This window comes from Lipomyces tetrasporus (genome assembly GCF_029532465.1).
Source record: "Lipomyces tetrasporus strain NRRL Y-64009 chromosome Unknown POJ06scaffold_7, whole genome shotgun sequence".
NCBI lineage: Eukaryota > Fungi > Ascomycota > Lipomycetes > Lipomycetales > Lipomycetaceae > Lipomyces > Lipomyces tetrasporus.
Window position 1 is genome coordinate 611,699 of NW_026611602.1, and position 27,338 is coordinate 639,036.

Sequence of the window (27,338 nt, forward strand, 5' to 3'; positions counted from 1 at the left end):
CGATGGTCTCCGTAACCTTGGTCACAGAATCCCACGAGTCGCCGGCTTACAGGTCATCTTGAGCCGCGCTCAGCCACATGCCTGTCGAGCCACGGACTCCTTGTTACAGACGACGTGGCGGTGTTGACACGTCTTGCTTGAACAACTGTGTGCTTCTACACAATTGATGTTAAATGCATGTCGACTATCTGGCATTTACATAGCTACATCAGCAATAATTGTCACGGGTTTGCACAGCACTTTAATCTTTTGCGAGAGAATTAATTGACAGCCGCTTGGGGTAAAACCGCGCTTAGACGGACTTGTCCCTAACATCTACCGTCATGATCTGCTCCACGACTATCGTGCGTGTAAGAGATAGTAAGTACTATGCTACGCTAAGTTAACCTGTCTGCTCGTCATTGTGTCGCAATGCGTCATATGTGATGTAGAGCATACTATCGAGACAAGCGCCGTTTATCTGACTATGCGGGTTACCTGTTCTTGGACAATACTTATACCGTTTACTTTCTGTAGAACTTCCCCTCGCTGCGTCGACAGATGATTCGCAAGTATGTTCTATAATTTCGAAGAATCACTTCTGTTGGCCAGTATCTCTGACACAGACTAGGATCAAAGTGATTTGGCAAAGTATACCACAGAAGAAAAGGAGATTATCCGCAAACTGAGCGAGACATCTGAACCTCGGGCGTCAATTGAATCTGGTCCTTACAATCACCAGTACGTGCTAGCTCGCATCTCAATTGCGCACTTGGAATTGTACTGAGTTATATAGCTACCTTATTGCGAATGGCCTCATTTATATAACAATCTGCGAGAAATCTTATCCTCGCAAACTTGCTTTCACATACTTAGATGAGCTTGACAGAGAATTCATCAATTCATACGGACATAGAATCGACCAGCCTGATCTGAGACCATTTGCTTTTATAAACTTTGGTGAGCATTTATTGACTGAGTTAATCGACGGTTTAAGGGGAACTAATATTAACCCGTTTACTTCAGACAACTTTATTCAGAAAACCAAGCGTGTTTATGAGGACACTCGGACTTCGGTCAATCTTGACAAGCTCAATTCGGAACTACAGGACGTGACTCGCGTTATGACCAAGAATATTGAAGACCTTCTTTACAGAGGCGACAGCCTCGATCGGATGACCAACCTTTCTTCGTCTCTACGGGCGGAATCATCCAAATACCGAAAGGCGGCGAAACAGATAAATTTCGATGCTATGATAAGACAGTATGCGCCAGTAGTTGGAGCGTCACTCATTTTCGTGTTTCTTGTGTATTGGATATTTTTGAGATAAGCGTCAAACTGAACTATGCATGATAGTATTACTGTCTTAGGGCGGGAGCACGAGGTATGAGTGCGGTTCGTTACTGATTACTATGATACAAACCGCGGAAGGTTACAACGGAGCTTGTATGAATTATCACATTAAATATGGGACATTTGCTCAAATCGTGTTCCTGCACGCCGTGGCGGATTGATACTGCTACGGTTGACCAGTCTAACTTAGCTCGGAAGTGCTCAAGAGATATCGCATGTTACATCTCGATGACGCTCGCTGTGCCCAACGCAGCATGGACAGACTATTGAAGCAGTGACATAGACGGTACGAAGCGAACGCATCCCGTGACCGAGCTAACCTTAAGCGATTATACGGAAGAGCAGCGTTATTCGTTAAAATGGATCCTCGTAGGGGTCCTCTTCGTCGTAATCGTCTTCCTTCTCAAATTCATACACAATTGCTCCTCCGACGGCCGCTCCAGCCACGTCAGCCTGCTGTGCTTTCAAATATGGCAGGTCAACTTTATCCCTCGCAACCCTCTGTTTCTCAGTAGTGCCGAGATTGAATGTCGTGAGGTCCTTGAGCAATGCGTCATTGACTTGAGTGGATCCACTCGATTCGTCTGCTGTTGTAGACTGCTGAATGAAGGCAAGAGTATGGGTAGCAAAATCAAATCTAAAAATTCCCTGTACAGCTCGACCTGACTTCCTTCTATGCAAAAACTCTAGTCTGCATTGCCTAGAATTCGATCCCAGTGGAAGTAAGAACGTATTACATGCCTCGTCAACTTCATCGATTTTAACTTCTGGCATAGGAAGCACTTTGATGATGGTCGTGGCAAGATAAAGAAGCTGAGTAGTTGCAGATGGAGCGTATGACTGTGTCGGCAGGGATGAGTGTTCTGATAACGGGAGATGTGATATGGCAACTAACGTTGATGAGGGTCGAATTAGCGGAGTAATGAATGAGACGAGATCCACAGCAGGGATATCTGCGAGCGAATCCACGAGTATTAATGATCCTGTGCTTTCGCAATTAATAGATATTTAATCTCGAGAATAATGTTCTACTGACTCTGGTCACCCGGAAGTAAGCAATTCACTTTGTCATGAATTGCCCTACTCGATAGACGATTGCACGGAATATAAAGCAAGCTCGTGCACCCAATCCAGTCAAGCGATCCGCTAGGGGTCTCGAACGACAAAAAGATGATCTGGACCCCAGGCACTTCTGTATTTCTGTGAATAAATTCTAATAAGAAATATTTCGCTGTCTGCCTTGGCGTGTCCTGGAGAAGAACAAGTGGGGACACATCTTTTGCGGTAAGTAACCGATTCAGCAATAGAGATGTATGCTGCATAGTGGACAATGGAATATAAAGTCTGTAGCTCAGTTTCTATGTTCGATCACACACGCTTGATTTATCTAGCGAATAGGCGTATGGCGCTCATATGCAATTCTCTGAATATTCTTCGAACGATGCGATGGGCCCTGCTGCGCGGCTCATGCAGGTGGGTTTTGGCACTTTCCGAGTACCCAATTTACTGTAACAACCTCTGGAAAAAAAATTTCCCACACTAGTCACGACCTCTCTCTTTCCGGCCGGCCCAGTCGTACGCACATATTAGGACTCATGCCGCGTCCGGCGCTCACGGTCACCGCAGCGTGGACTTCCTGCTCCCCTTTGCGACAGCTAAATCGCTGTCAAGGGACGATTTTCTGTCGAGGTGGTATCTCCCGACGTACTCTGACGACCTCTATCAATGTTCCACAGAATCTGACCGAAAAAATTGTTCAGAAGTACAGTGTAGGGCTACCGAAGGGAAAATATGTTCGGGCAGGCGATTTCGTTACGATCAAGCCTCAGCATTGTATGACTCACGACAACTCGTGGCCCGTGGCAATGAAATTCCACGGTCTAGGGGCTACTAAGGTCCATGACGATCGTCAAGTGGTGTTGACGCTCGACCACGATGTTCAGAACAAGTCACCTAAGAATCTCGAAAAGTATGCAAATATCGAAAAATTCGCTCACCAACATGGAATCGATTTCTATCCGGCCGGCCGAGGAATTGGCCATCAGATTCTCGTTGAGGAGGGATATGCCTTTCCAGGCACTCTCACTGTCGCCTCGGACTCACATTCCAACATGTACGGTGGTGTCGGCTGTTTAGGTACCCCAATGGTCCGGACTGATGCGGCAGCTATCTGGGCCACAGGACAGACTTGGTGGCAAATCCCTCCGGTTGCCAAAGTCGAGCTACGTGGTCGTCTCCCATCTGGTGTTTCTGGAAAGGATGTCATTGTTGCTCTTTGCGGCGTTTTCAACAAGGACGACGTTTTGAATCATGCCATTGAGTTTGTTGGTGATGCCATTCCGGATCTCACTGTAGATGACAGACTAACTATTGCCAACATGACCACCGAATGGGGTGCTTTGTCCGGTCTCTTCCCAGTTGACGAAGTCCTTATCAAATGGCTCCGTTCCCGAGTTTTGAGACTTCCTCAGCCGCACTCTCGGGTATCGTCAGATCGTGTTGAAGAAGTTGCCGACCTTCTCCAAGCCGGCGATCCTGCTTTGTCACCCTCTAAAGATGCCGTCTATGCGAAGCATCTGGTCTTAGATCTGTCTACACTCTCCCCATATGTGTCGGGGCCCAATTCCGTGAAAGTTGTGAATTCTCTCACAGACCTTATTAAGCAAGGCGTCGCTATCCAGAAGGCCTACCTTGTTTCTTGCACCAACAGTCGCCTGTCTGATATCCAAGCTGCTGCGGAAGTCATTAAAGGACACAAGGTTGCTCCTGGCGTGGAATTCTACATCGCAGCTGCTAGCTCAAATGTTCAGGCTGACGCCGAGGTCGACGGTGCTTGGAACGCGTTGCTCGAGGCTGGTGCCAGACCACTTCCAGCCGGCTGTGGCCCTTGTATTGGTCTAGGCATCGGTCTGCTTCAGGATGGTGAAGTCGGCATATCTGCCACGAACAGAAATTTCAAGGGTCGGATGGGTAGCAGGGATGCTCTAGCTTACTTGGCGTCGCCTGCAGTTGTCGCTGCGTCCGCTGTTCTGGGTCGAATTGGCTCACCTGCTGAGGTCGATGGTGGTAGAGTTTCAGAGAGTTTGCAGCTCTTCAGCGAGGAGCTTGCTGTCGAGAACAATAGCGACGCTAGCAAGAGTGATATAGCGACACAGGTATTGGATGGATTCCCAGCACTGATAGAAGGGGAGCTTGTTTTCTGCGATGCCGACAACATGTAAGTTTGCTGTATACCAAGCTGTCTAGTGTGCAGGTGCTAACACCAATCGTCAGCAACACTGATGGTATTTATCCCGGAAAATACACTTACCAAGATGATGTGCCTCGTGACAAGATGGCCGAAGTCTGTATGGAAAACTACGATGCCTCCTTCGGTAGCAAGGCATACGCTGGTGATGTTCTTGTCAGTGGGTTTAATTTCGGGTATGAGTTAGTTGTGTACGTTTGGTTTCATGCCAGGAAATGCTGACGGTAACAGCACTGGCTCATCTCGTGAGCAAGCGGCTACTTGTATTCTTGCACGGGACATTCGTCTCGTTGTCGCAGGCTCTTTCGGCAATATTTTCTTTCGAAATAGCATTAACAATGCACTTCTTACTCTGGAATTGCCGGCCTTGATCTCACTCTTACGCCTGAAGTTCAAAGATTCGGGGCCGGAACTCACGCGGCGAACCGGCTTGTTCATAAAGTGGGATGTTCCCAACGCACGTGTCCAGGTCAGGGAAGGTGCAGAACCGGACGCGAGAGTTGTTCTGGAGCAGAAGGTCGGCGATCTTGGCCCAAATCTTCAGGATATTATTATCCAGGGCGGTTTAGAGGGCTGGGTGAAGAATGAGATTTCGAAGAGTGCATAAACTTGCAGCGAAGGTTAGGCAGAATGGAGTGTGCATTCGTATCCTTAGATCATTTTGATTTTTACTCTTTAGATTGATGCGAGGAAAGTTCTGGGTTTGCAACATATGTTAAAATGCAGTAGAAAGACGCTCAACGCTTTAAACGTCCCAATAGCAGTAACTGCAGGGGACAACAACGGCCCCACTGGTGTTAAGCAAGCGCGAAGTATGCTTTGTGACTGTCCTTGGAGAGTCCGCTTCAAGAAGCAGCTAAACGGCTCGTGGATTCTTACGCAGCTTGTTGATCAGCATGAAAGACACCAGCTTGAAGGCCTCAATCCTTTAGCTTATCCCGAGAACAGACCCATGACTCCGGAGGCCAAAGAAACTATGATAAGCGCTCTCCAGGTCTCTTCTGCGCCTCTTAGCACGATTGGTTCAATAGTTAACACCTCTTACGGACCGTCTCTGTTGGATAGCGACGTCTATAATCGGACTTAAATTACACGCAAAGTAAAGGGACATCGACGAGTTTGATACCGAATGCGCACTTTATACTAGCCCCAAAGAGGAATGGTCGGTTTACTCCCCCATCAATCTCCAATCAAAATCTCACTTAGGTTAGAAGTATATATATACATTGACGTTGGTCGACCGTTCCACCCCTGCACGGCATGTGACAGATACACGCTTATGGCCATAAATGGGTCAGGTTTCGGCGCTTGTTCACATCCTGGAACAAACTCCCATTGCATCGAATGACGTCATGTTTACAAAAGGTCCATTCAGCTTCCTGTTCGTGGGAGCAGTTATTGAGCCAATCATGTGCTGAATTAAATAAGTTTGGTAGACCACGGAATTCTATGGCACCCTGAATCTGCTACTGATAGTCAGCGAACAATTGCGTTTGCTTTGTGTTCGCTAATCACGCCTCAACTCTGCGACGAAATACCTTCCCCGCATTCTGGCAGCAGGCGAGAATCACCTTTCGTGTCTCGGCGACAGTGGGTTATATAGTCCCGGCCTCTCCGAGCTTCCTCCGAGTACTTGACTGTCAGAATCTTAGCTTGATGGTCGTTGAGTGATATTCTGCGTGAATTTATGGTTATCGGTATGACGTCATTCGAGATCGTAGGATGAATGAGCCACAAGAGGCAACTGATCAAATTGCCTACAGTCTTGCGTAAGGACAAGAACAAATTTTTCTCTCATTACCTATATGCCCAATATTCATCCACCGAATTATCGCGGAAAGATTGTCCCTATTGGGATCGTCGAGGCGCGTTGGTCCGACCTGAGTGCGGGGAAGTATCTCACACACGCCTTGGGCAACAAGAAAAAAAACGCGCGGTCACCGTCGCTGACTACTCGGTGCGGTGAACATCCGTCATGCTCTGTTCAGTCCTTATCTCGGCAACTACGTGATTGGCGGACATTCTTCCCTGTCTATTGGAAATCCCATATATTTCACGCCATTGCCCACTTTTCGCGGACGTCTCTCCGTCGTCAGTAACCTACACTTGTCACCCCAATCCCACCGAGTCTCACACCTGCTCGTTCATTTTACTCACTCAAATTTGTAGCCATGGTTAAGGTTTTGGCAGTTTTGTATAAGGTCGGTGACCTACCAAAATCCAACTCAGGAATTCAGTCTAACAATCGTCAGGGCGGCCAGCACGCTAAGGACGAGCCCCGCATGTACGGGTGCCTCGAGAACGAACTTGGTCTCCGTGAATGGCTCGAATCCCACGGCCACACCTATGTCACCACCGACTCGAAGGAGGGTGCAGACAGTGTCCTTGACCGCGAAATTGTTGACGCAGAGGCAGGTTAATTGGTGTTTCAAGTGGAGGCATTCGGTTCCGACTGACCCCAATTGCAGATTGTTATCACTACGCCATTTCACCCCGGTTATATTACTCGTGAGCGTATTGAGAAGGCTAAAAATTTGAAACTGCTAGTTACTGCTGGTGTTGGCTCCGACCATATCGACCTATCTGCTGCCAACGAGCGAAAAATAACCGTCGCTGAAGTCACGGGATCCAATGTCACCTCTGTCGCTGAGCATGTCGTCATGACAATCTTGGCCGTGTGTATCCTTGTCTCTTTTTATTGACCGCCGATAGTTGATATACTAATATGGCTTGCAGCTGGTCCGAAACTTCGTGCCTGCCCATGAGCAGATTATCAGCAATCAGTGGGATGTTGCCGCCGCTGCCAAGAACTCATTCGATCTTGAAGGTAAAGTTGTTGCTACTATCGGCTCTGGTCGTATCGGCCAAAGGGTTCTAAAGCGCCTTGTTGCATTTGACCCCAAGGAACTTCTTTACTTCGACTACCAGCCCTTGTCTCCTGAAGTTGAGAAGGAACTCCATGCCCGCCGTGTGGAGTCTCTTGAGGAGCTTGTCTCTCAGGCTGATGTCGTCACCGTCAACTGTCCCCTGCATGAGTCCACATATGGCCTGGTCAACAAGGATTTGCTGGCCAAGTTCAAGAAGGGTGCGTGGCTCGTCAACACTGCCCGTGGTGCCATATGCGTCAAGGAAGATGTCGCTGCTGCTCTCCAATCTGGTCACCTCCGTGGATACGGCGGCGACGTCTGGTTCCCTCAGCCTGCCCCTGCTAATCACCCCTGGAGAGACATGCGGAACCCGTACGGTGGTGGCAACGCCATGACTCCTCATATCTCCGGCACTTCGATTGACGCTCAAGTCCGCTATGCTCAAGGTACTAAGAACATCATCGAGACTTACCTTAAGGGCACCAAGGATTACCGTCCTCAAGACTTGATTGTCATTGACGGCCGCTATGCTACCCGTGCATATGGTGCTGACAAGACGACGAAGTAACTGCTGGCAGTTTATGTTTGATGAGGTGATCCAAACGGCGTCTAAATCCGTGGTCATTTTCTTTTAGTATTTGGTGACTTTTGTGTTATGACGAATGTCATGATCGCAGCTTCTCGCGTAATAGCGTTTATATGGATGTCAGCATTTTTTGGTGAGGATTGGATGGTTGTACTTGTTTATTAAACTAGCATGAATTGCGAACAATGCGCTTTATCTCGATCGAAATAACACATTCTGACATGTCTGGTATATTCAAAGGCGCATTATTGGGTATTGATCAGTGTAGCACAGAAACGCAAGAACCCGCTCGCTCAATTGTCGTCACATAGGAGAACATTAACCCTGCCATTGTGGTGGTAATAACTGAACATTTCCGTCGATTAATTAAAGCAGTTCATTGTGGACTTGAGATGATGTTATCGTTACGCATTTGTCTGGTCTCTGAGCTGATTAGATTCTCGAGCTATTGGCATGGAGCGCGGGGCTGGGAAAGTCCACATGCCGTGGACAGAATCGGAGCACCGGCACAAACTTGTCTTGGCTTCTGCAGTTCTGCCTAATCTTTCCAAATATCATAAATGCTCCCGAAATTCCAATTTCAGATTGCGCCATGCGATAATGATGGCCGCCAATTTGATCTTTCGATGTGCATGGCACTGCACCGCAGCCGACGACTTCGAGTCAGTCTCTCAATTTAAGATTGGTGGGGAACGTACTCTACCAAAGTTTGGACAGTGCATCGTCGCTTGGGAGCAGCAAGATATATCCGGGACCGATTTGTTTTGCTTGCACGCATTTACTGGGCCAATAATAATCCCCCAATATCAAGACAGAGAAGCAAGCTAGTGCTGTCTGACTGTACATTTGTTGTCGTTATCTAAAAGCTGGCTCGTGTGGAACCCACGACGCACGGGTGCTGAATGGAGCTAACGCCAGCGGATGAAATGGCAGCCAATGATGGCAGGAAACACGCACGGGTCAGCTCTTCTCCTGTGCACACCGCTTTTCAAATAATCTACGGTTGTTCTATCGAAAGTGAGCGCTCGGCACTATATCATGCACTTAGCGAAGCTGCGCATCTCGTTTTGAGCGCGAAGCGATATTGCTCACAAGAGTCATGAGTCGGAGGGCGGTTCGAAAGTACGCCTGCTTCAGGATGCCAAGCCGCTAGCAAGCAGCACTTATCTAGACGGTATCTCGCAAAGCACGAATACGAGCATTATCGACATTTTGCTACAACCCGAATGTGCCTCTAAACGAATAGAATACAACAACTCCCAAGGTGAGGATTTGATACTTCTATTCAAAGGCTTGTCATGCAGACACGCGGTGCTAATAATTCATGCATACGCTTCCTGTTTCTCAAGTCGAGGACTTTCTTATGGTCTTTATCCGTCCTTGGTATGAACATACAAAGATCTTGACCGCAATTGGCAGGGATAGACTTGGGAGGCTGAGCTGCTATTCAGAAAAATTAGTCTTACCTTCCAAGAATATGGGCTTATCTCTCTCCGTTGTGCGGCTTGTCAAGCTGGCTCGGATCACAACTAAAATCCGAGCCGCACAGAAACTTAAGTCAATCGATCAATCGATTGATGGTTTCCAGAGTGATACGATAACGATAATTTTATTACGATGGTCGGATGGGCAAATGGTAATTGCTAGTAAAATATAGTATTCTAGGATGTCTAATAAGCTGGAGTATCATATATCTGTAGCTAATTTATATGCATTACAAAGCAACTAGCATTAGGCTTTCGACGCCAAGGCTTCGCGAGTCTCGTGGACATGACTGACACAGCACATCTTTAGCCGTACAGCGGTTGGTTCTCTTATCTTACCTTACCAATATGCCCTGTATACAAGCTGATTAGCTACGACGAGGTGCGGTATCTTTCATCGTCTGATATGCAACAGAAGTGATATAGTTATCTCATACTCAGCTCTCTGTCAACGCTACTAACTATCGCGCGACAACGTTTAACCCCCGAGCATCCTGTCATGGCTCCACTGTGCCAAGCATTCAACATGCTCCCGCTTTCACGCCTTGGAAGTGGGCATCCGATTTCTTATCGTCCAAGTTCAAGATAGCTGTGTTCAGATTAGAGTGTCGCTATAGCGCACGTGGGGAGCTTAGCCGACTGTCAGTCCAGGGTCCGTACCTCTGTCAGCGTACAATTCGGCTAAAGACATATATGACAGGACCGACGCCCTCTACCGAAAGCTGGGTCGCGTCTTCTAAGCAGTTGATCTCTGTCGTCGGTGTTCTCAAGTTCCTGTCGACCGGTTTCAGAACGCTATATACTCAAGTAAGTCGAGGATTTGCTGTTCGTAAGTTCGATACTGACGCGATGCTATAGGATGGCGGATTTCGAGAAGAAGTCTGCGGCCGAAGTGAACACTATGTCGGTTGATTCTGGCTTCGACTATGAGAAGAAGGATAGTGCGAATGTCACAATCAGTGATAGCGAGAAGGCTCGCGTTATCGAGCATGTTCTAGCCAATGCTACAGCCGACATGATGGACGTCTTTCAAGGGCCCTCTGCTGATTTCATCATCGAGAAGTTAGGCACTATGTCTGTTGAAGAGTCGTTTCAGATTGTCCAGGACGCAGCTGCATATCACGATGATGACTACAATTTTCCGTCGGAGACACTTGACAGGATGAACCTCCTGCTTCAAGGCCTAGAAGCTACTGGCTTGGATAGAGAAACCTACGAGTTAGAATTACGCATCGAGGCCACGCTGATCAAGTACCATTCGCCATATCCCGAAGTCCGCGCAGTCTGCGATCCTACCGATGATCCTACTATTCCTGTGGAGACTATTCGTGCTTATTTCTTGGGTTGTGTGTGGGTTGCGATCGGCTCGTTCATCAACGAAGTGTTTGACGAGCGGCAGCCTAGTTTGTCATTAGAGTCGACGGTTCTACAATTGCTTCTGTACCCATGCGGCAAGTTCTTGCAGTATACACTTCCGGACTGGAGCTTTACTTTCCGTGGTAAACGTCACTCACTTAACCCGGGACCATGGAGTTATAAGGAGCAGATGTTTGCTACGGTTATGGTTAACGTCGGATCTGGATCATCCAACTTCATGGGTTATGTTCTTACGATGAAGCTTGACCGCTTCTTCGGCAGAGCGTGGGTTGACTTTGGTTTTGCTTTCCTTATGAATTTCTCGACCCAGTTCTTTGGATTCGGCCTGGCTGGTCTGCTTCGACGATGGTGCATCTATCCAGTAAGTGAAACTATGGTCTGAAAAGTACATGATGAACATGCTAATGAAATAGGTAAAATCGGTCTGGCCCACAGTTCTACCGACTCTTGCGCTTAATCGTGCGCTATTGATGCCAGAGAAGAAGAAGAGTATTAATGGCTGGAACATCACTCGATATCGCTTTTTCTTCCTTTGCTTTGTCATCTCATTTGTGTACTTTTGGATCCCGTCGGTCCTGTTTGGCGCGCTCAGTACATTCAACTGGATGACGTGGATTGCTCCGAAGCACAAAGTTCTCGCCATCGTGACCGGTTCGTTCCTTGGACTCGGGTTCAATCCGGTCACAACTTTCGATTGGGCTGTTGCATCTTACTCCAAGCCACTTGTTGTGCCGTTTTTCTCAACAGTCAATCGTTACATTGGCACGATCATTGGCGGTCTTATTGTTCTTGGCATGTATTGGCAAAACTATCGATGGACGGGATACCTTCCGATTAACACCAATTCCGTGTATGCTCACGACGGTAAACGGTACAACTTGTCGCGAATCATTCGAGAAGATGCAACGCTCGACCACGAAAAGTATGCTGCATACTCGCCGCCATATATCTCGATGGGTAACCTGTTGACTAACGGCGCTGGCTTTGCTCTGTACACGTTTGTCTTCGTGTACATCTTTGCCACCGAGTGGAAGGTCATAAAGGAATCGGTAATGGATTTTTTTGCCAGCTTGAGGAACCGCAAACTGTCTACATATGACCGGTTCCAGGATCCCATGACTCGCATGATGCGTGCGTATCCAGAGGTTCCGGATTGGTGGTTTTTGATCATACTGGCGTTGTCATTTGCATTTGGTATTATCGCATGCACCGTCTACCCCACTACTACGCCAGTTTGGGGACTAATTATCATTATCGTCATGAGTATTATCATGATGATTCCAGGTGCTTTGATTTATGCCGTTACTGGGTATCAACTTATGATGAGCAATCTGGCAGTTATTATCACGGGTTATATGGTTCCCGAGAACGGCATTGCGAACATGATGTGCCGTGTGTATGGCTACAACACCGATGAGCGTGCTGAGAGCTTTATCTCCGATCAGAAGATGGGTCACTACGCCAAGTTGCCCCCGCGCGCTCTATTCCGAGGACAGCTGCTTGCGACATTCATTCAAACTTTTACAACAGGTAATGTCAATCTAGCGAAGCTACAACTTTTCTCGCTAACTTTTAACGACAGTGGGTGCCGTAAATTTCCTGATGAACACTGTTCCGGATCTGTGCTCGCAGACCCAGGCGAACAAGTTTATTTGCGTTTTCCCGAACTCGCTTTATTCAGCCAGCTTGTTGTATGGTGTTATCGGACCTCAGCGTACGTTTAACCAGATTTATCCTCTTTTGAAGTATGCCTTCCTCATTGGCGCGGTCGGTCCGTTGCCATTCCTGGCACTTAGAAAATGGGGTCCCAAGAAACTGAAGTACGTCCACCCGGTGTTGCTTCTGAACGGTATATCAAGATGGGGATCGACCTACAACTTGTCATATTATACACCTGGATTCTACCTTTCGTTCGCGTTCATGTACTATATTCGCCGGTACTACTTGGCGTGGTGGACGAAGTACAACTACATACTTACGTCGGCTCTAACTGCAGGTGTTGCTTTCAGCGGTATCTTAATCTTCTGCGCTGTGACTATTACACAATCTGATATATCTTGGTGGGGCAACAATGTCCCCACAGCTGGCGTGGACGGAAAGAAGATAGCGACGTTGTACACGCTTGGCGAAGGCGAAACTTTTGGACTTGCGCCCGGAGAGTTTTATTAGATGTTGCATAGATGGTTTGATGATTAGGTGTAGTTACGTTTAATAGCAATAGACATGGATCTCGCTTAATTGAAATCTTCGCTAGGGATTGGCACGAATAATATCCAGGCCCATTTTTCCTTATTCATGTCCGTATCAGTATCCAGGTAAAATATCTATATCCGTATCGGTATCCATATCCAGATATATTGGCTTAATCCGTATCCATTAATCCATATCCGTAGTATCCATGGACATGACTAACGTGATCATAAAGCTTTTGCTCAGTCGGTTTTGGTTTGGAGCCCGGGATAGAGACGTTACGGGATGAAGGTTACATATACCGAGTAAAGCTGACCGTGGTCAACACTCTCGAGGCTCTGTTCCTTTGCAAGCCAGATGACATTCAAAAGGCACGTCTTTATGGGCAAGTGGTTGATTGAGAGTGTTTCGAATTGATCAGCGTTGATTTTGCTAGAACTTGTAATAATTTTGAGTGGCTCGTCAGAGTAGTGGCTATGCGGTATACCTCCGTTTCCTGTAGAACAAGATATATCCACGCTAGTCCCAAAGAGGCATGGTTGGTAGTTGCCCCATGAATCTTCATAATTAGGACGGTTCGTTCTAGATGGAGCCCAAGAGTATTTTGCAAATCAGAATTGGAATCCATTGTATTCAAACCTAGGAAACTATGAGAGATTGGACATCCTTCCCTATACAACTGACTATTTCGCAACTCACTTAAACTCTCCCATATATAATTTACGCATTTATAGTTGTTACTCGTATCCGTGGATATCTATGGATATGACTAATCGATATTACCTTATCCGTATCCGTATCCATATCCGCATATTCTCTATCCGTATCCGTATCCACGACGGACATCCATGGATATCCGTTATTCGTTTATCAATGCCGATCCCTAATCTTCGCTGTTCTTGGTATAACAAAATTGAGTTTTTAATAGTTGCGTTAGCGAGAACCGTAAAGAAGCAGAAAACCTCCCTCCAGGAGAGTGAGAACGTTCTTGATATGATTGTGTCGAGTGCCGACTGTACTTATAGTCGTGAGGGTTTGGTGTCGACTGAGTGTCCAGTGTCGCGGACGTCACCCGTTGCTCACACGCGTCACAAACGTGTCGGAACCAGCGCATCCAGCCATTTCGCATCATCGCATGCAACGCGGTCTCACAATTCAGCCTCATCTCGCCTGCGGTCGATGCTCAATCTTCCCGGGTGGTCTAGCATACTTGCAGCAACTATCCAATACTCACAGAACCCCGATCAGCTACCGTCGTCGCCTGCGAATACCAGTCAAGGGCAAAAGTTCAGAATAAGGGCGCTGCTTGCTATTGGACGAGGTGCGACAACCTCGCTGTTGTAGTTTCATGGTTCATATCAAATTTCGATGCCCCTGAACCAGTCATTCCTTTCATGTCCGTGAACTGTGGCATCAACTACTGTACACAGTCTCTGCCGTCCCGTGGCGTTTCCAGTCGGAATTTCCTGGGCTGCATGCTCGCTTCGGCAAGCTCTTACATATGTCGCCCGTACAGAACTGGACAGGCGCGACGGCGAGTCGCACAATTTTCCTTTAATTTGACGGTGCAAGTCCTTATTCGAGCTTCATTCCTTGTTGCCTCTCGGCTACGGCTGCGTGCCTCATCCGAAACTGTCCTTGTCTGATCCTTCCCTGATATACCCCATGTCTGCACTCCTTCTTTGGTTTGTTCTTACCTTGTTTATTCTCTTCAAGCATATACTGCAATTTTCTATAATTCTTCCCTACTCTTTGTGATCGTGCTGCCGATAAGAATCTGTATTGATCATGCAAGGCTTCTTTCGCTTTTTGCGACCGCGGAATTCCGCGTCTGCTCTCAATCCCATGCCCGTTGAGTCATATCTCGACGATTCACGAGATAATGGTATCAGCGATCTCCAGCGGTACTCACCAGACGACGTATGGGCTCGTACGTCAGTCTCTCTCGATGTCGCCGACCGCTTTATCGGTCTTGCAATTACAGAAATTAAGTTGCGTGGTGTCTTGGAACCGCTGGTGTTGTTACCGTGCCGACCGAATTACGAGCTTGTCGAAGCTAAGCGGTTCGTTCACCTAATATTCTACGATGTTGACGGGTTGGATTCGGCAGAAATGCAACGCGAAGTTAAGCTTTCGGATGTGTTTGTCCTTATGAGCGCATTGAAGTGGGTCTGGGCGCGTATTCCGGGTGGCGTTGTTACTTGGGACGTATACGAGCAGTTCAAATCCGGTGAAGAAGGCACGAACACGAATTTTAGCTCCTTTTGCAAGTGGCGTCTTGTGCTAACGATAAATAGATGCCGGAAGGGCCCATAACGCGTTCAAGGTGATCATCCCCGTTGCGGCAGACTCGCAGGCGCGTTCGCGGATTATTTTCAATTTCTTCGACTTATTGTCGGCTATTGCGTCGCACTGGAAAACAACAGGAATGAGTGGGCGCAAAGTAGCGCGCTTGGCTGCGTGGTGGGCATTTCCTCTGAGCGAGCATATGGCTCGTCTTGCTGAAGAGCGCGATGACAGCAGTGATGAGAGGTCCGCGACGCGGCCAACATTTTCAGAGGCGTACAAACTTTGGTCAAAGTAAGTGATTTAATCCTATGCCTTATGCAGAAAGGTGATTAACGGTCATGATAGGGCAGCTGATGCTTCCACTCACCTATTCTTCGGATATCTGCGCGCAGAATCGGCCTCGCGGACAGCAACTCTACCGTCTATCTCACCACTGCCCATCACGCTGAACACATTACTTTCTTCAACTCCCTATCCGCCAAAAACGTCAGCCTTTTCCTCGTCCACGGACGCACTACTCTTGTCTGCATTTGTGAGAACGTACTCGTCCACACCAAGACACATCCTTCAACGGTTCTATGGTCTCGCTCGCCGCAATCCTAATGTCGGTGACGTGTCCGCCAACGATACAGCAGTCGAACGCTTCCTTTACGCGTCCCCCAGCTCGTCTACGGATGCTGTGGATGACTTTTTGACTGATGAATTCACCAGAATCCTTAACGATGTGTGCTCCTATAGCTCGCCTGTCAAGCCAATCAGCTCCAACTCCACTCACCTCTCGGGGTCTATATATCGGGCGTCGAAGAAGTCCAATATCTCATTGGCGCAATCGGCTTGCTTCGATGAATGGTCCCATTTCGAAGATTATGGATTTTGGAATGACACGATTCCGGAGTCTCTAATATCGGCTGCCGATGAGTCAGAACAAGAACCCCGCGGTCGAAACGCCAGCGGCTCATCCAAATGGTCCACTGAAAGCTGTAGCGGACCTGAGATGCCGTCTCTTCCTAAGACCAGGTCACAATTTTTATCTCGCAGGTTTCCTCCAGAAACGTCGCCAACGCTTACGAATCCTGAGAAGTCTTTGCCATCGGCCGAACTATTACTTCGCGGTACTCCACGGCGCAAGCGTGGGCATCAGAGGCCAGACTGCGTAGAATTCGAGACGTCTATTCAGCAATCTCTTGAAATCGCAAAATTGCCACTTGATGATGCTTTCTGGTGGACGTGGTTGTGTGCTCACGGTCCGGAGGAGTTAAGCAGCCGACAGGCCATCTTCTCCGCCCATGTTGTTGTGGAGTTTGACGCAGTAGCTTCAGAGACTTCAAACACTTTGTCAGACTTGAAGAACAAGGATCGTTTCGTCATCTTCGAAGAGAGGCTTAGTCGAAATTCTGTGCTGGAAGATCATGGTCATCGCTCTCGATCAAGGTCACGTTCTATGGCGACACAGGCAACAACTAGAGTTCTCCGCCTCGCATCGCGAAGCCTCAAGTTTCACAAGTTTCACAAGTTTCACAATCGAACAGAGTCGACCGTCGTCGCAGCTACTGCGGCTGCGGCCGTCGGCGCCAAGTTGCCCGATCGCCCGTCATTGTTGTCTCTGTATCGTGAGCGTCAGTTAGGCAACGCTACGGCTGGTGCGCTGACTGTGAATGTTGTGAGTCCTGGCGAAGACAGAGTTAAAAGTTTACGAGAACCAGTGTATGCAGCTGCAAGTAGTGCTCGGACAGATGACGGACTAATGGATCTGAGCTGGGCTACATCTCGTGAACCAACACAGTCTGTGCAGGACGAAATCCAGAGGCGTGAGGAAGCTCGACTGAAGCAACGCGCTTCGATGGTCATTGACGTGGAAGACGTGGTTTCAAAAGCTCTCCGGTGGGCTAATAGCGATCGCATGGAAGCGATTACTGAGTCAGACATGTCACCAAGGCAGCCCGAGAGATCGCTACCAACACCTCCTTCATTGACGCTGCCTCACCGAATACCGACCCCAATTAACGGTGCAGAAGCGTTAGAGGAGGTTTCCTTTCGATTCCCGGAGATTGCACCTGTCAAGAAGCGCGGACTTCTTGATGCTCACAGATTGAAGAAATTGAGATTAAAGGCCAGCAGGCTGTTAAGGCGTGAGACTATTCCCATTGATATCGATGTTCCTCCTTCCACGCCTGCGACGGATGTGGGTCCCTCGAGTGCCAGCGTGATGATGACTAGCGCTACAGATGCAGCGAATTCCAGTGATGGCGAGAAAAAATTAGGATCCAGTAAAGTGAAAGTATTGATGGCAAAACTCATGGCCAAGTCTGGGAATAAGGACAGTTTCACGCCTTCTACGGAGAGCGCGGTATGGCGACTGCCTTTACCGCTCAATATTGACAATTTTTCTTCCGGGCAAAGGTCGCCAGTATGGGAACCGCTCAGGTATCAGGAACTCATACATGCGGAAGATGAATCGCAGAAACGTGAGGTCGCTGAGGCTGAGCAGCCATTGGAAGTTTCGTCACGCGGCACTTCAATGAATTCAGAGTCCGAAGTTGAAGATTCCCCTCCCACGTCTGTCGAAGACATGCGTTCACTCATTCAAAACGGTCTTAGCTCTTTTGTGCCCCCAGGGCCCTCAATTTCCCAGAAAGGGCAATCGCCTCTGTCTAAATCAGAGCCCTTCCCACAGCCGGGTCCACGAGTGCAAGCGAACATGTTATTTGACCCACCTCCTTCTTTCCGCGACGGAGTTCCACTTGTGAGATCAAGTTCGTTGGCACCAAACCTTGCGACTGCGGCTCCTCGTTCTTGGATGACAAAGAGAGTGCAAGGGCCGCATTTGTCTCCAATGCCCAGTCATACGCAATTCTCTGATTGTCCAAACACGATCCAGCCTATCTTTCCTTCTACAATGCCCGTCCCTGCTCAACTGCCCCCACAGCATCCTGGGAGACGTTCTCCGGCGCTCGGAACTCCTCCACCCTTTCCACCTCCTCCAGTGCCACATATCGATGCTCGAAGGGTTCTGAGGGTGTCCCAGGTATTGAATCCATCAGCGGGTCATGAACCTGATATTGTTCGATTGCAAGGTGTACGATCTGGCTTGTCACCGGAGACTCAGTACCCTCGCCGGCCGTCTCCGACGGCTGTGACAGCTTCTTACGAGAAACAGTCCGAATACTTAGCACCAGCCGCTTCTCGATGGGCAAATATTAATGCAGACGCTCGAAACCGGACTCGCAAACCGCAGGATCAGCAACAGCAAAACCTGCCACACTTTATTGGACAGACCCCTTGGCCGCCACTGCGGAATAGGCCGTCCTTGTCATCTAATGTGTTATATGGCTCGGAAAGCGAGAGATCCGGCACCAGTGCGTCAGGGAGAAGCACTTTGTCGTCATCAACTCTACGCGAGAGACAATTGCCGTTCTAGGGCGACACTCTAATTATGCAAGATTAGCGTGTCGTGGTAGTGTCTTCGAAACGCGCTTGTTGGCCAAACGACGTTCTTCTCGTTACTTGATTTGTTTGGTCTTTCACGCTCGTTCTCAAATGGAAATGAAGTTATTGACGTAAATGGATTTGGGAGTCGGAAAGAATGCTATCCTGTTGTGTAAACTAAAACCAGAATAATTATTTGTAACGTAATGTATGGGGAACCGGGTCATATGGGAACCTGGTCACAAAATTCAAACTTTTAACTTCAACACTTCCTCTGTACTAAACACAAATTTGCCCTGTAATATGATCCTCTTGCCCTTGGTCCGTTCTTACAGCTCTGAAGCAACTCCCTACACTGTTGAAGCTCCTTGGTTCGTTCTTACGGCTCTGAAGCAACTCCCTACACTGTTGAAGCTCCTTCCGTAGAATTTTAGTTCAGCATTCTGCAGACTTTCGACCAGCTCGCTTCGCATTTCGCCGAGTTGGTGAAGAACGGGATTCATTGCTTGTCAGAGCTGTATTAAAGACCGAATTTGCGTGCTTTAGTTCTGTTCCATCTGGAGGAGAGCTCTGAAGAATGGAGAGGTCTAAGCCCATAATATTAGTTGAGGTTTGAGGAGTACATGGCGGCTCAGGAACTGGAAGTGGAAGGCTATTTAACACTCGCCGAGGACTAAATGGAATCAGACCAGCTCCTTTCCACCCACTTTGAATGTTCTGAGGTGTAAGAGCTTTCTCTCGAATGCGCTGAAAAAGTTCGACCCAATTAGCCCGTTTTATTCGCAGCCCGAGCGTACCGGTCCACCTCTTGGGCATAATATCTCTTTAATGGCCCATACACCCAACATCAAGGGGCTGAAGTAAATGCAAACAATGAGGAGGTAGAATAAGAAGGTCAATACCACTCTCCATACATAACGCAATCATATCGCCCGTGATGTGGCTAGAATGGCCATCCATAATCAGTAACCTTTTTTTAGACTCCTTGCGTGACTCTGGCTCAAGTACTTTCCGTAACCACTCATAACCATGGCTATTAGATGTCCAGCCGCTAGTACTTGTTGAGAATCGCCATTCGGAAGGTGTATTCTGCGGAATCTATGCTGAATTGGTATTCTGGGTCTTAAAAATAACCATTGGTGGTAGGGCGCCGGCGACTCCGTCGACACATTATATCGGAATAGTATACTACTTGTATACTAACATTTACGGGAATCAGGGCCAGATAGTAACAGTATAACTCTTTATTTTGACAGCAATCGATACATATTGTCATATGCTAGCACTAACGGTAGGAGAGTCAAGCGTGCGACCGCTAAACGAATAGTCGAGATTGCAAGAACTTTGTTTGTTTCAATGCACTCGATGAAAGCTCGTCGGACTGAGGGCGCGTCAATAGCAGCATCCGGTCATTCTTAAACGTTGGTGTCGATTCGGTGGCTCTATATGAGCCGATTCAGACTGAAAGGTAGCAGGTTAGTAATAGAATAAGCGAGGATTAAGGCTTCATATTAAGAGCGTTACAGTAGTCGCATTGAGTTGTGGAGTAGAGCATTGATTGTCATCGTGACGCTTGCAAAGTTCGTCTAGCTCCATGGTGTCGATTGTGGACCTCGTTTCGACCTGGTCTTCGTCCGTTGTTGTCGTTTCTTGATCGATCTCATTATCAGTATCATCTAGAAACTTGTAGGCTTCTAAAAATTGCTCAACACGTGCGCCAATCAACTCGCAAATGCATTTGTCGTCAGAAGACTGCTCTCCTCGATCGCTGCTTTCTCCATCTTTGTCGTCGACCGAGCCATGAGTGTCGTTGTCCTCGCGGTCTTGCCCAACAATATCCTGAGAATCAGACATCCACTCTATCTCATCATCGCTGTCTGGCACACATTCGACCAACAACAAAGATGGGCTCTCGATCCACAATTTGCGTCGTTTGTACTCAAACGGCGGCACGAGATTTGGCATTTCGGTCGTTTGGTACAGTTCAATTTATTAAAGAAATGTGCCAGGTTCGGTTACGCGACGCGCGAGGGTCGGTTTCCGTGCAAAGAGAAAAATTAGCCTTACCCTAACTGCAGCGTGTGGGGGACACCTCGCTCATAAATGCGGCGTGGAAAATAGATTTAAACCATGACTACGCAAAATCACGCACAGCAACGCGTCTTTCACGCGTCGCGTTATTAATTTAGCTTAGCGTAACCCGCTCGACATGCTTATGGTCGCCCCCCTACGCCTTGAGACTTTCTCACTCTAGGTTCACTTTCTCTATTGCATATCGACAGTCAAACCCGCGCACTTCTACTTATATTTCCTTCAGAATAGTCAAATTCTACCGTTCAGTTCGTTAGCATTCTCTGCTGGGATAGTATTATTCACATTTTGATTAAGGTGAGTCGTTTTCCGAGATAGCTCAACGCACCGGTTTAGGCGCTTCACGCGCTCTACGAGTACTTGTCAGATTCACGCCTTATGACGAGACCACTTGGAATGGTATCCGTGAATGAGAATGATCATATACCAAATGTTTGTTAGATAGTATCTGAAGGCGATTTTGAAGATTCTATGCATGTACCGTGCACTCTCCGGTGAATCGACCTGGACTAGCTGACATCATTGTCAAATTTATAGGATTACATATATTTTCACAATGCTGGAAGGTAAACTTGAGCAGGCTTCTCTTTTTAAGAAGGTTCGTTCTGATCCCTGATGTACTTGCGTCACACAGTACTGACCCAGATTCATGCAGGTTGTCGAGGCTGTCCGGGAACTCGTCCAGGACTGCAACTTTGACTGCACTGAGAATGGCTTGGCCCTCCAGGCCATGGATACGTCGCACGTCTCTCTTGTATCACTCTTGCTTACCGCAGATGGCTTCTCCGAGTACCGATGCGACAGAAATCTCGCTCTTGGCATCAACCTGGTTTCGTTGACTAAGATCCTAAGATGCGGCAACAACGAGGATATCCTCACCCTTGAGGCTGGCGATGCGGCGGATTCTCTTGTTCTCCGATTCGAGAATACTCAGCAAGATCGGATGTCGGAGTACGCTCTCAAGCTCATGGATATCGACCAAGAGCACCTTGGTATTCCCGAGACCGAATATGCCGCTAGTATCACCATGCCATCAACTGAATTCCAGCGGATCTGCAGGGATATGCAGTCAATCTCAGAGAGCATCACTATTGATTGCACCAAAGGTGGTGTTAAGTTCACATGCGAGGGCGATATTGGCTCTGGCAGTGTCACGTTGAAGCCAAATTCGTCGGCTGACAAGCCCGAGTTGTGTACTAAGATTGATCTATCCGAGCCGGTTAGCTTGACGCTCTCTACTAAGTACTTGCTTAATTTCTGCAAGGCTACCGGTTTGTCTCAACAGGTTACTCTTAAGCTTGCCGATGAGAATCCTATCTTGGTTGAGTACCCGTTGTCGGCTGGTCATTTGCGATTCTATTTGGCTCCCAAATTGGACGAGTAGCCGCCTCAGTGATTTTCGGCAAAAAAAAAGCACGTCACAGAAATTTGGGCCGGGTTGACGATATGAATAAATTCATCAACCTGAGTGAGGGTATTATGTATTTTGTAACAAGGATATTGTATTTGCACTGGTGTTCTATTAGTATCGTTCTTGCCTAGGGTTTTTGTACCATGCTCAACAGTCCTGACTTAGTATTGTCTGTATTTTGTGTTGCTTTTATATCGTAGTCATTCCTTTAATATTTACAAAATGTGAATGGCCGGATAATACAACCAACTCCACTTATGCCCTCCCAAACTATTGTACAAGGTCGTGATCATTGACACAAAAGTCGTCCCTTCATTTATATGTACATGTCTCCGGCCTCCGCCGTTGCACCCTTCCGACCACCTCCGCTATCAACGGTCCCAGTATCAAGCTCATTGGCAAGAACACAATATCGAATCGTGCTCTCGACTGTCACTGGCAATATCAGCCGGAAAGCGTCACTCGCGTTCATGTAATATCGATGCATTCGTTTGCTTCTTATGAATCCCATACTCTCATACAAACGTATAGCTGATTCATTGTCGACCTCTGTCTCCAGCACAATCTCATCCGCACCAGCTTCAATCATGCGCTCTATCGCAAGTCGCACAAGCTTGGTCGCAATGCCGCGACCTCTATACGCTGTTGCGACAGCTAACATGGCAATGTATCCTCGTAGCTTCACGCCTCTGTGCGGGGCCAGCTTGCAAACGACCGCGCCGATGAGATTGTCCTCGTGCGTCTGCGTGCCAGCGTGCGTTGTGGTCTGTTCCGCCGACGACGACGATGCAGACGCTCGCATGTCAGTGTCCAGGGCCACAAAACATAGATCTGGCCACTGATATATGAAATACCGATAGACATATATTCCGTACGGCTCCGACAAGTCTTGCGAGATTAGCCGTCTGATAGCGGTTAGATCCCGCTCGGCCGTATCCCGCGGAGGTTCCGGTGAAGCCGGAGCATCCTCGTCACCAGTTGCTGCCGTAGTAGGAACTGACGTCTGTGGGGGTGCATATTTCCGGTATATTATTGGCATTGTTCGCGTTAGTGGTCAAAGATAGAGTTCAACCTGTTCGCAATTGTGGTCAATTCATCAATGCAGGAATATTCCCAATGTGGAGATCGACCCTCCCTGCGAACCTCAACCTAAAACATCACCGACACCCGTCGCCCTCAGATATCGACCTGTCGAACAGGTAAACTGTGTCACCGAATTGTGGGCTTTATCTCATTGATTAGGTCCGTGATTATTTGCGATGTTGCCGTCCCGCCTGCTAAGGTCCGCAGACAGATCGCCCGTTCCACAACGTTCCGAGACATCGTCATCGCCGGAATCGTCTATGTCCTCAATTGGGCGACCTAACACCGCAGCACAACCAAGTCAGTCTACTGCACCTCCAGAGATTACTACTGCTGAGCTGATCTCGGACTTGTCTACATTACTGGCAACCGCGCAAACCAGTTCGCAGCCGTCTCTAGCCCTCAACGTCGTCCGCTTGCCATCGTCATCGTCATCGCCATCAGCCAACCGGGAAACCAATGTCCGCGAGGATCCGACTCTGCACAAAGTCAGAGAGGTACTCAAGTTTCAGTCGGTGATATCAGAAAAGCAAGCTCGATTTCAGCCGTCGGGACGGGGCATGAACGGCACTCTTAGTCCACCGCCAGCAATAGTAAACGGAATTGCAAGAAATGGCGTTAGACAGCCGCAAGATGCGCTTGAAGTGGCTGTTGCAGAGGTGGAGAGAGATGTTTTGATGATGTTGGATCGTATGAAGCAGTCTGGATTGGATGTAAATGATGGCACTATGTGAAGATTTAAGAACACACGCGGCATGAGCTGGGATATTTTGTGGTATTTTGTTAGGCATTCTACGGAGTTTACGGAATTGACTTCGGCGTACTGTATATATATATATTCATCCCAATGAATGTGCAACTGTAGAGTAACGGATCTATTCACAATTAGTTACAATAGTAGAGCAACTTTATGACCACAACAAAATGAATTCATGTACAAAGCCGGTCCCCCAAAACGCAATATATAATTCCTCAAGCATGACCAATAGATATTCGTTCTGACCCCTCTTGTAAGAGATACCTTATAGGTGGCAGATATTTTGCCACTCAAATTGCTATCTACAGATTTTTCAGCTCCCAAAGCTTTTTGGAGTCAAGATTATTGAATGTACCGTTCTAAAACCTCCCCGGTCACATTCTCACGGTCTCCAAGATATAGCCCTATTTATTCTGATCCTTTGGCAGTTTTGGCACGACAGGTTCATCATCAACAGACACATCGTCCTTAATGACTTTACCGGTCTTCGAGATCTCTTCGTTCTCATCCTTGATAAGTTCCTCCTGTTCCTTCACGACCTCTAGCCTTTGCTTGTTGGTAGCAGTCCCCTCGGCGTGATGGACCTGCAGCTCAGCCTCGTGATATAGCTCGTCAGGGATAGAGCTCAGCACGGATAAAAGTGCGTCATAATGAGAGTCAATCGACTCAGCTTCGCCGTAGGTATATGCCGCAGAAAGAAGTAGTAGCGTGCTAGGGACATTCTGTCGAAGACGGAGGTCCAGCCAGTTTTGTAGATCATCACGGAGTCGGGCCGGGGAAACACCGTGCGACTTAACTCCGCGAGATTGGCACGCGGACTGCAGCTCAGGTACCGACAATGAGTCGACGCCTTCGTAGTCGATCGCTCGATCGTCCCGCTTGGTTTGGCGCATTCGATGTCGGATCTGGTATCTCAAGACCATATCAGTGCCGAAGGTCGGAAGATTCATATATCGTGCCATGGCGACCAGCTGAGGCCGCGAAAGATTGTCAAGGACGATATCATCCTTAAACATGCGGCAGACGCTCAACAGCTCTTCGCGGGTAGGGGACTCGCCGGAAGTTCGGACTTTTCGGAAGAACTCCGCAAATTGTTCTCGCTGGGCGTTGTTCGCTGTCTGTGGAAGCACCAATCCGCTTTCTTTGACAGTGCTACGTAGGAACTCGGACACTTCTTTCCGAGTCTTTCGCAGATTCTTGATTCTCTTCTCCTTCGCCACCGCACCCTCAAATGTCGACGGTAGCATGTTAGGGAACAACTTCAACGCAACTGGCAGTAATAGCTCAGCGAATGGCACAATAATGAAAACTGAGAATGGAACAAGTCGAATGAGATCTTCAGTCGTACGCTTCAATTGCCGACTTTCTCGTCGGGTGAGTTCGTATCCCGCTAACATTTTCATTGCAAGCTTTAGGGAGATCTTGACTTCGACACCTAGCAGCCTCGTACCATCCCAAGCATGCTGAACGGCACCCTTTATCTTCGCCCATAAGCTAGTCTTTGGCTTCTTTTCCGAAACCGCAGGCTTAGCAGTCGTACTGGCGGTCGCAACAGTAGAAGTTGTGTCAGCCTCTGCCGGTAACGTTGCCGACTCCACTTTCTTGCCAAGAATAATCTCGCTCGCCCTATCAGCACTTTGTTCGGCCTTCTCCTTGGCATCCGAAATCTCCTTTAAACCCTCTTTATCTTCGTTTGTTGCGGATGCCGAAGTAGCCTTCTGTTCCGGTGGCGGAGCGTGCATTATGGGAGTAGGAGGTTTCTGTCCTGGCTTCAAGGGCGGAATCGGCGGCTGAGGTCCAGGAGACACATTGGTAGTCTCCGTGCTGTAAGTCTTCCGCAAGCGCAAAATGAACCGAGACAAATCTGCCGTAGCAGAACGCGGAATCGGGGAGCTGGTCCAGCCAGTCCTAGTCCGACCATAACCTGCATATGTCAGCATTTCCCTCTTTCAATAGCATGGACAACAGAACAGCAATGCCGGTTAGCGCAATTTCTCTGACATATAGATCAGATAGCCATTCCAAGTTGGCACAGTGATTGGCAGCGACGAAATTGAAAGACCCATGCAGCCTCACTCTTTGGCTCCGAGCTTTGGCGCCGTTCAAATCAGATCAGACGTGGAAAAGAAGGAAGTACTTACGCTGCCAATGTTGGGGTGACGCAGATGATCTCGACAAACGAGCAGTTCTCAAGCCAGACGCGACCGCTGAAGATTCTCGGACCAACATGGCAAACTACTTTTGGCGTGAAATGGCGCTGGCCGGGGGGGATGACTGCGATGAAATGGAAATAGGCTGTCAGACAAGCCTCGCCTCGACGATGAAAAGATGCTAGCGAATAGATATCTGCACTTGCTTCCCGCCACGCCGATGTGCGACCGTGTCAGCGTCATTTATGGCCGCAACGTGCAGAAATTTGCGTGCCTTTGCCCTAAGTTGAGTGGCGTAGCATTCGCCGCACAACCGCGAGTTTTGCCTCGCGCACGCCGAGTCAGCTCAGCAGCCACCTCGACGAGCCGCACCATCCGTGATTTGTGATTCTAGCTCACGCTCCGAATTACGATCAAATCGAAACCTAGTTTGCACAATCGTATCTTGATATATATACAACGCCGGGCATAATGGCTCCGCAGTCACTGGAATCCACTCACAGAGACGCTCTAATCCGACTAATACACCTATCAATGCTCCGAAATGACGTGCCTCTAGCCCGTCGTTGTGTAGCTCTTTTGCTACGGACACGCCCGCCTCCCCCGCGCTCGCCTTCGCCTTCGACAGTCTCGCTCCTCCCATTTTGGCCGCAAATGTTGTCTTTGGCACCCACTAATCGAGCGCGTGCGACCTTGTTGGACTGGCTTCTGGTATCGTTAGCGTCATATGTTCGACTAACCCCGCGTAATATCGCGTCTTCGAACAGACGGGCGAGGGCAAAAGATCAGGTCGATAACCTCTACACGGCACTGGCGTGTCTGAAAATCGAGAGCGGAGACGTAGACGATCTTGTTGACCGACTGGAGGAAATCCTACTGGAATGGCCGTTTAGCGAGGATGCGAGGTTACGTGGATATTATGGTATGGCACTATTAAGTGTCGAGCGCACAGCGGAAGCCACAAGTGAACTTGCAAAGTGCGAACCTGCAGGTTGGACGGTGCCCGACATTATCTTTCGGAAAGATGCCGCTGACGACGAGGATATC

General features: G+C 48.3%; 12 protein-coding genes across 12 annotated transcripts; 8 read left to right on the forward strand and 4 right to left on the reverse strand.

Annotated features, from left to right (window-relative positions):
* Nucleotides 1-98: 98 nt before the first annotated feature.
* POJ06DRAFT_256364 (Longin-like domain-containing protein) lies at nucleotides 99-1,456 on the forward strand. The gene is made up of 5 exons (XM_056188009.1): nucleotides 99-360; nucleotides 517-551; nucleotides 611-720; nucleotides 776-939; nucleotides 1,006-1,456. The coding sequence occupies exons 1-5, from the start codon at nucleotides 324-326 to the stop codon at nucleotides 1,308-1,310; spliced, it is 651 nt and encodes a 216-aa protein (XP_056042670.1). The 5' UTR covers nucleotides 99-323; the 3' UTR covers nucleotides 1,311-1,456.
* Nucleotides 1,457-1,498: 42 nt separating this feature from the next.
* On the reverse strand, nucleotides 1,499-2,811 carry POJ06DRAFT_131107 (Elongator complex protein 5). Its single transcript, XM_056184368.1, has 2 exons — nucleotides 2,370-2,811; nucleotides 1,499-2,316 (listed from the first exon to the last, which is right to left on the reverse strand). The coding sequence occupies exons 1-2, from the start codon at nucleotides 2,653-2,655 to the stop codon at nucleotides 1,688-1,690; spliced, it is 915 nt and encodes a 304-aa protein (XP_056042671.1). The 5' UTR covers nucleotides 2,656-2,811; the 3' UTR covers nucleotides 1,499-1,687.
* A 1-nt stretch (nucleotide 2,812) lies between these two features.
* POJ06DRAFT_131054 (uncharacterized protein) lies at nucleotides 2,813-5,463 on the forward strand. The gene is made up of 3 exons (XM_056184366.1): nucleotides 2,813-4,550; nucleotides 4,607-4,756; nucleotides 4,812-5,463. Exons 1-3 carry the CDS (start codon nucleotides 2,929-2,931, stop codon nucleotides 5,185-5,187), a joined length of 2,148 nt encoding a protein of 715 aa, XP_056042672.1. The 5' UTR covers nucleotides 2,813-2,928; the 3' UTR covers nucleotides 5,188-5,463.
* Nucleotides 5,395-5,667, forward strand: POJ06DRAFT_282311 (uncharacterized protein; the record flags this gene model as incomplete). Its single annotated transcript, XM_056190019.1, has 1 exon — nucleotides 5,395-5,667. The coding sequence occupies one exon, from the start codon at nucleotides 5,395-5,397 to the stop codon at nucleotides 5,665-5,667; it is 273 nt and encodes a 90-aa protein (XP_056042673.1).
* Nucleotides 5,668-6,649: 982 nt separating this feature from the next.
* On the forward strand, nucleotides 6,650-8,319 carry POJ06DRAFT_131095 (uncharacterized protein). The gene is made up of 4 exons (XM_056184367.1): nucleotides 6,650-6,781; nucleotides 6,833-6,991; nucleotides 7,049-7,255; nucleotides 7,317-8,319. Exons 1-4 carry the CDS (start codon nucleotides 6,752-6,754, stop codon nucleotides 8,013-8,015), a joined length of 1,095 nt encoding a protein of 364 aa, XP_056042674.1. The 5' UTR covers nucleotides 6,650-6,751; the 3' UTR covers nucleotides 8,016-8,319.
* Nucleotides 8,320-10,376: 2,057 nt separating this feature from the next.
* Nucleotides 10,377-13,063, forward strand: POJ06DRAFT_199493 (OPT oligopeptide transporter protein-domain-containing protein; the record flags this gene model as incomplete). The annotated part of the gene is made up of 3 exons (XM_056185156.1): nucleotides 10,377-11,255; nucleotides 11,308-12,424; nucleotides 12,477-13,063. 3 exons carry the CDS (start codon nucleotides 10,377-10,379, stop codon nucleotides 13,061-13,063), a joined length of 2,583 nt encoding a protein of 860 aa, XP_056042675.1.
* A 1,809-nt stretch (nucleotides 13,064-14,872) lies between these two features.
* On the forward strand, nucleotides 14,873-18,791 carry POJ06DRAFT_269290 (uncharacterized protein; the record flags this gene model as incomplete). The annotated part of the gene is made up of 3 exons (XM_056189366.1): nucleotides 14,873-15,323; nucleotides 15,382-15,664; nucleotides 15,719-18,791. The coding sequence occupies 3 exons, from the start codon at nucleotides 14,873-14,875 to the stop codon at nucleotides 18,789-18,791; spliced, it is 3,807 nt and encodes a 1,268-aa protein (XP_056042676.1).
* A 1,112-nt stretch (nucleotides 18,792-19,903) lies between these two features.
* On the reverse strand, nucleotides 19,904-20,867 carry POJ06DRAFT_131157 (uncharacterized protein). Its single transcript, XM_056184369.1, has 2 exons — nucleotides 20,324-20,867; nucleotides 19,904-20,260 (listed from the first exon to the last, which is right to left on the reverse strand). The coding sequence occupies exons 1-2, from the start codon at nucleotides 20,762-20,764 to the stop codon at nucleotides 20,192-20,194; spliced, it is 510 nt and encodes a 169-aa protein (XP_056042677.1). The 5' UTR covers nucleotides 20,765-20,867; the 3' UTR covers nucleotides 19,904-20,191.
* A 115-nt stretch (nucleotides 20,868-20,982) lies between these two features.
* Nucleotides 20,983-22,506, forward strand: POJ06DRAFT_212014 (proliferating cell nuclear antigen, N-terminal domain-containing protein). The gene is made up of 2 exons (XM_056185454.1): nucleotides 20,983-21,488; nucleotides 21,546-22,506. Exons 1-2 carry the CDS (start codon nucleotides 21,447-21,449, stop codon nucleotides 22,272-22,274), a joined length of 771 nt encoding a protein of 256 aa, XP_056042678.1. The 5' UTR covers nucleotides 20,983-21,446; the 3' UTR covers nucleotides 22,275-22,506.
* Nucleotides 22,402-23,450, reverse strand: POJ06DRAFT_131208 (acyl-CoA N-acyltransferase). Its single transcript, XM_056184371.1, has one exon. It carries the CDS (start codon nucleotides 23,338-23,340, stop codon nucleotides 22,618-22,620), a length of 723 nt encoding a protein of 240 aa, XP_056042679.1. The 5' UTR covers nucleotides 23,341-23,450; the 3' UTR covers nucleotides 22,402-22,617.
* POJ06DRAFT_131177 (uncharacterized protein) lies at nucleotides 23,451-24,332 on the forward strand. The gene has a single exon (XM_056184370.1). The coding sequence runs from the start codon at nucleotides 23,561-23,563 to the stop codon at nucleotides 24,116-24,118; it is 558 nt and encodes a 185-aa protein (XP_056042680.1). The 5' UTR covers nucleotides 23,451-23,560; the 3' UTR covers nucleotides 24,119-24,332.
* Nucleotides 24,333-24,545: 213 nt separating this feature from the next.
* Nucleotides 24,546-25,883, reverse strand: POJ06DRAFT_282316 (LETM1-like protein-domain-containing protein; the record flags this gene model as incomplete). Its single annotated transcript, XM_056190020.1, has 1 exon — nucleotides 24,546-25,883. The coding sequence occupies one exon, from the start codon at nucleotides 25,881-25,883 to the stop codon at nucleotides 24,546-24,548; it is 1,338 nt and encodes a 445-aa protein (XP_056042681.1).
* Nucleotides 25,884-27,338: the final 1,455 nt, after the last annotated feature.

What these genes read in the sequence shown, in the direction of transcription:
- POJ06DRAFT_256364 (XM_056188009.1), top strand. Translation starts at nt 324, where the DNA reads ATGATCTGCTCCACGACTATCGTGCGTGTAAGAGATA. An exon ending in CGTCGACAGATGATTCGCAA is followed by an intron (nt 552 to 610) that starts GTATGTTCTATA and finishes GACACAGACTAG; the next exon opens with GATCAAAGTGATTTGGCAAA. An exon ending in ATTTGCTTTTATAAACTTTG is followed by an intron (nt 940 to 1,005) that starts GTGAGCATTTAT and finishes CGTTTACTTCAG; the next exon opens with ACAACTTTATTCAGAAAACC.
- POJ06DRAFT_131107 (XM_056184368.1), bottom strand. Translation starts at nt 2,655, where the DNA reads ATGCAGCATACATCTCTATTGCTGAATCGGTTACTTACCGCAAAAGAT. An exon ending in CTTACTTCCGGGTGACCAGA is followed by an intron (nt 2,317 to 2,369) that starts GTCAGTAGAACA and finishes GCGAAAGCACAG; the next exon opens with GATCATTAATACTCGTGGAT.
- POJ06DRAFT_131054 (XM_056184366.1), top strand. Translation starts at nt 2,929, where the DNA reads ATGCCGCGTCCGGCGCTCACGGTCACCGCAGCGTGGACTTCCTGCTCC. An exon ending in TTCTGCGATGCCGACAACAT is followed by an intron (nt 4,551 to 4,606) that starts GTAAGTTTGCTG and finishes ACCAATCGTCAG; the next exon opens with CAACACTGATGGTATTTATC. An exon ending in GTCAGTGGGTTTAATTTCGG is followed by an intron (nt 4,757 to 4,811) that starts GTATGAGTTAGT and finishes TGACGGTAACAG; the next exon opens with CACTGGCTCATCTCGTGAGC.
- POJ06DRAFT_131095 (XM_056184367.1), top strand. Translation starts at nt 6,752, where the DNA reads ATGGTTAAGGTTTTGGCAGTTTTGTATAAG. An exon ending in GCGAAATTGTTGACGCAGAG is followed by an intron (nt 6,992 to 7,048) that starts GCAGGTTAATTG and finishes CCCCAATTGCAG; the next exon opens with ATTGTTATCACTACGCCATT. An exon ending in TCGTCATGACAATCTTGGCC is followed by an intron (nt 7,256 to 7,316) that starts GTGTGTATCCTT and finishes TATGGCTTGCAG; the next exon opens with CTGGTCCGAAACTTCGTGCC.
- POJ06DRAFT_131157 (XM_056184369.1), bottom strand. Translation starts at nt 20,764, where the DNA reads ATGCCAAATCTCGTGCCGCCGTTTGAGTACAAACGACGCAAATTGTGG. An exon ending in CACAACTCAATGCGACTACT is followed by an intron (nt 20,261 to 20,323) that starts GTAACGCTCTTA and finishes GCTACCTTTCAG; the next exon opens with TCTGAATCGGCTCATATAGA.
- POJ06DRAFT_212014 (XM_056185454.1), top strand. Translation starts at nt 21,447, where the DNA reads ATGCTGGAAGGTAAACTTGAGCAGGCTTCTCTTTTTAAGAAG. An exon ending in AGGCTTCTCTTTTTAAGAAG is followed by an intron (nt 21,489 to 21,545) that starts GTTCGTTCTGAT and finishes AGATTCATGCAG; the next exon opens with GTTGTCGAGGCTGTCCGGGA.
- POJ06DRAFT_131208 (XM_056184371.1), bottom strand. Translation starts at nt 23,340, where the DNA reads ATGCCAATAATATACCGGAAATATGCACCCCCACAGACGTCAGTTCCT.
- POJ06DRAFT_131177 (XM_056184370.1), top strand. Translation starts at nt 23,561, where the DNA reads ATGTTGCCGTCCCGCCTGCTAAGGTCCGCAGACAGATCGCCCGTTCCA.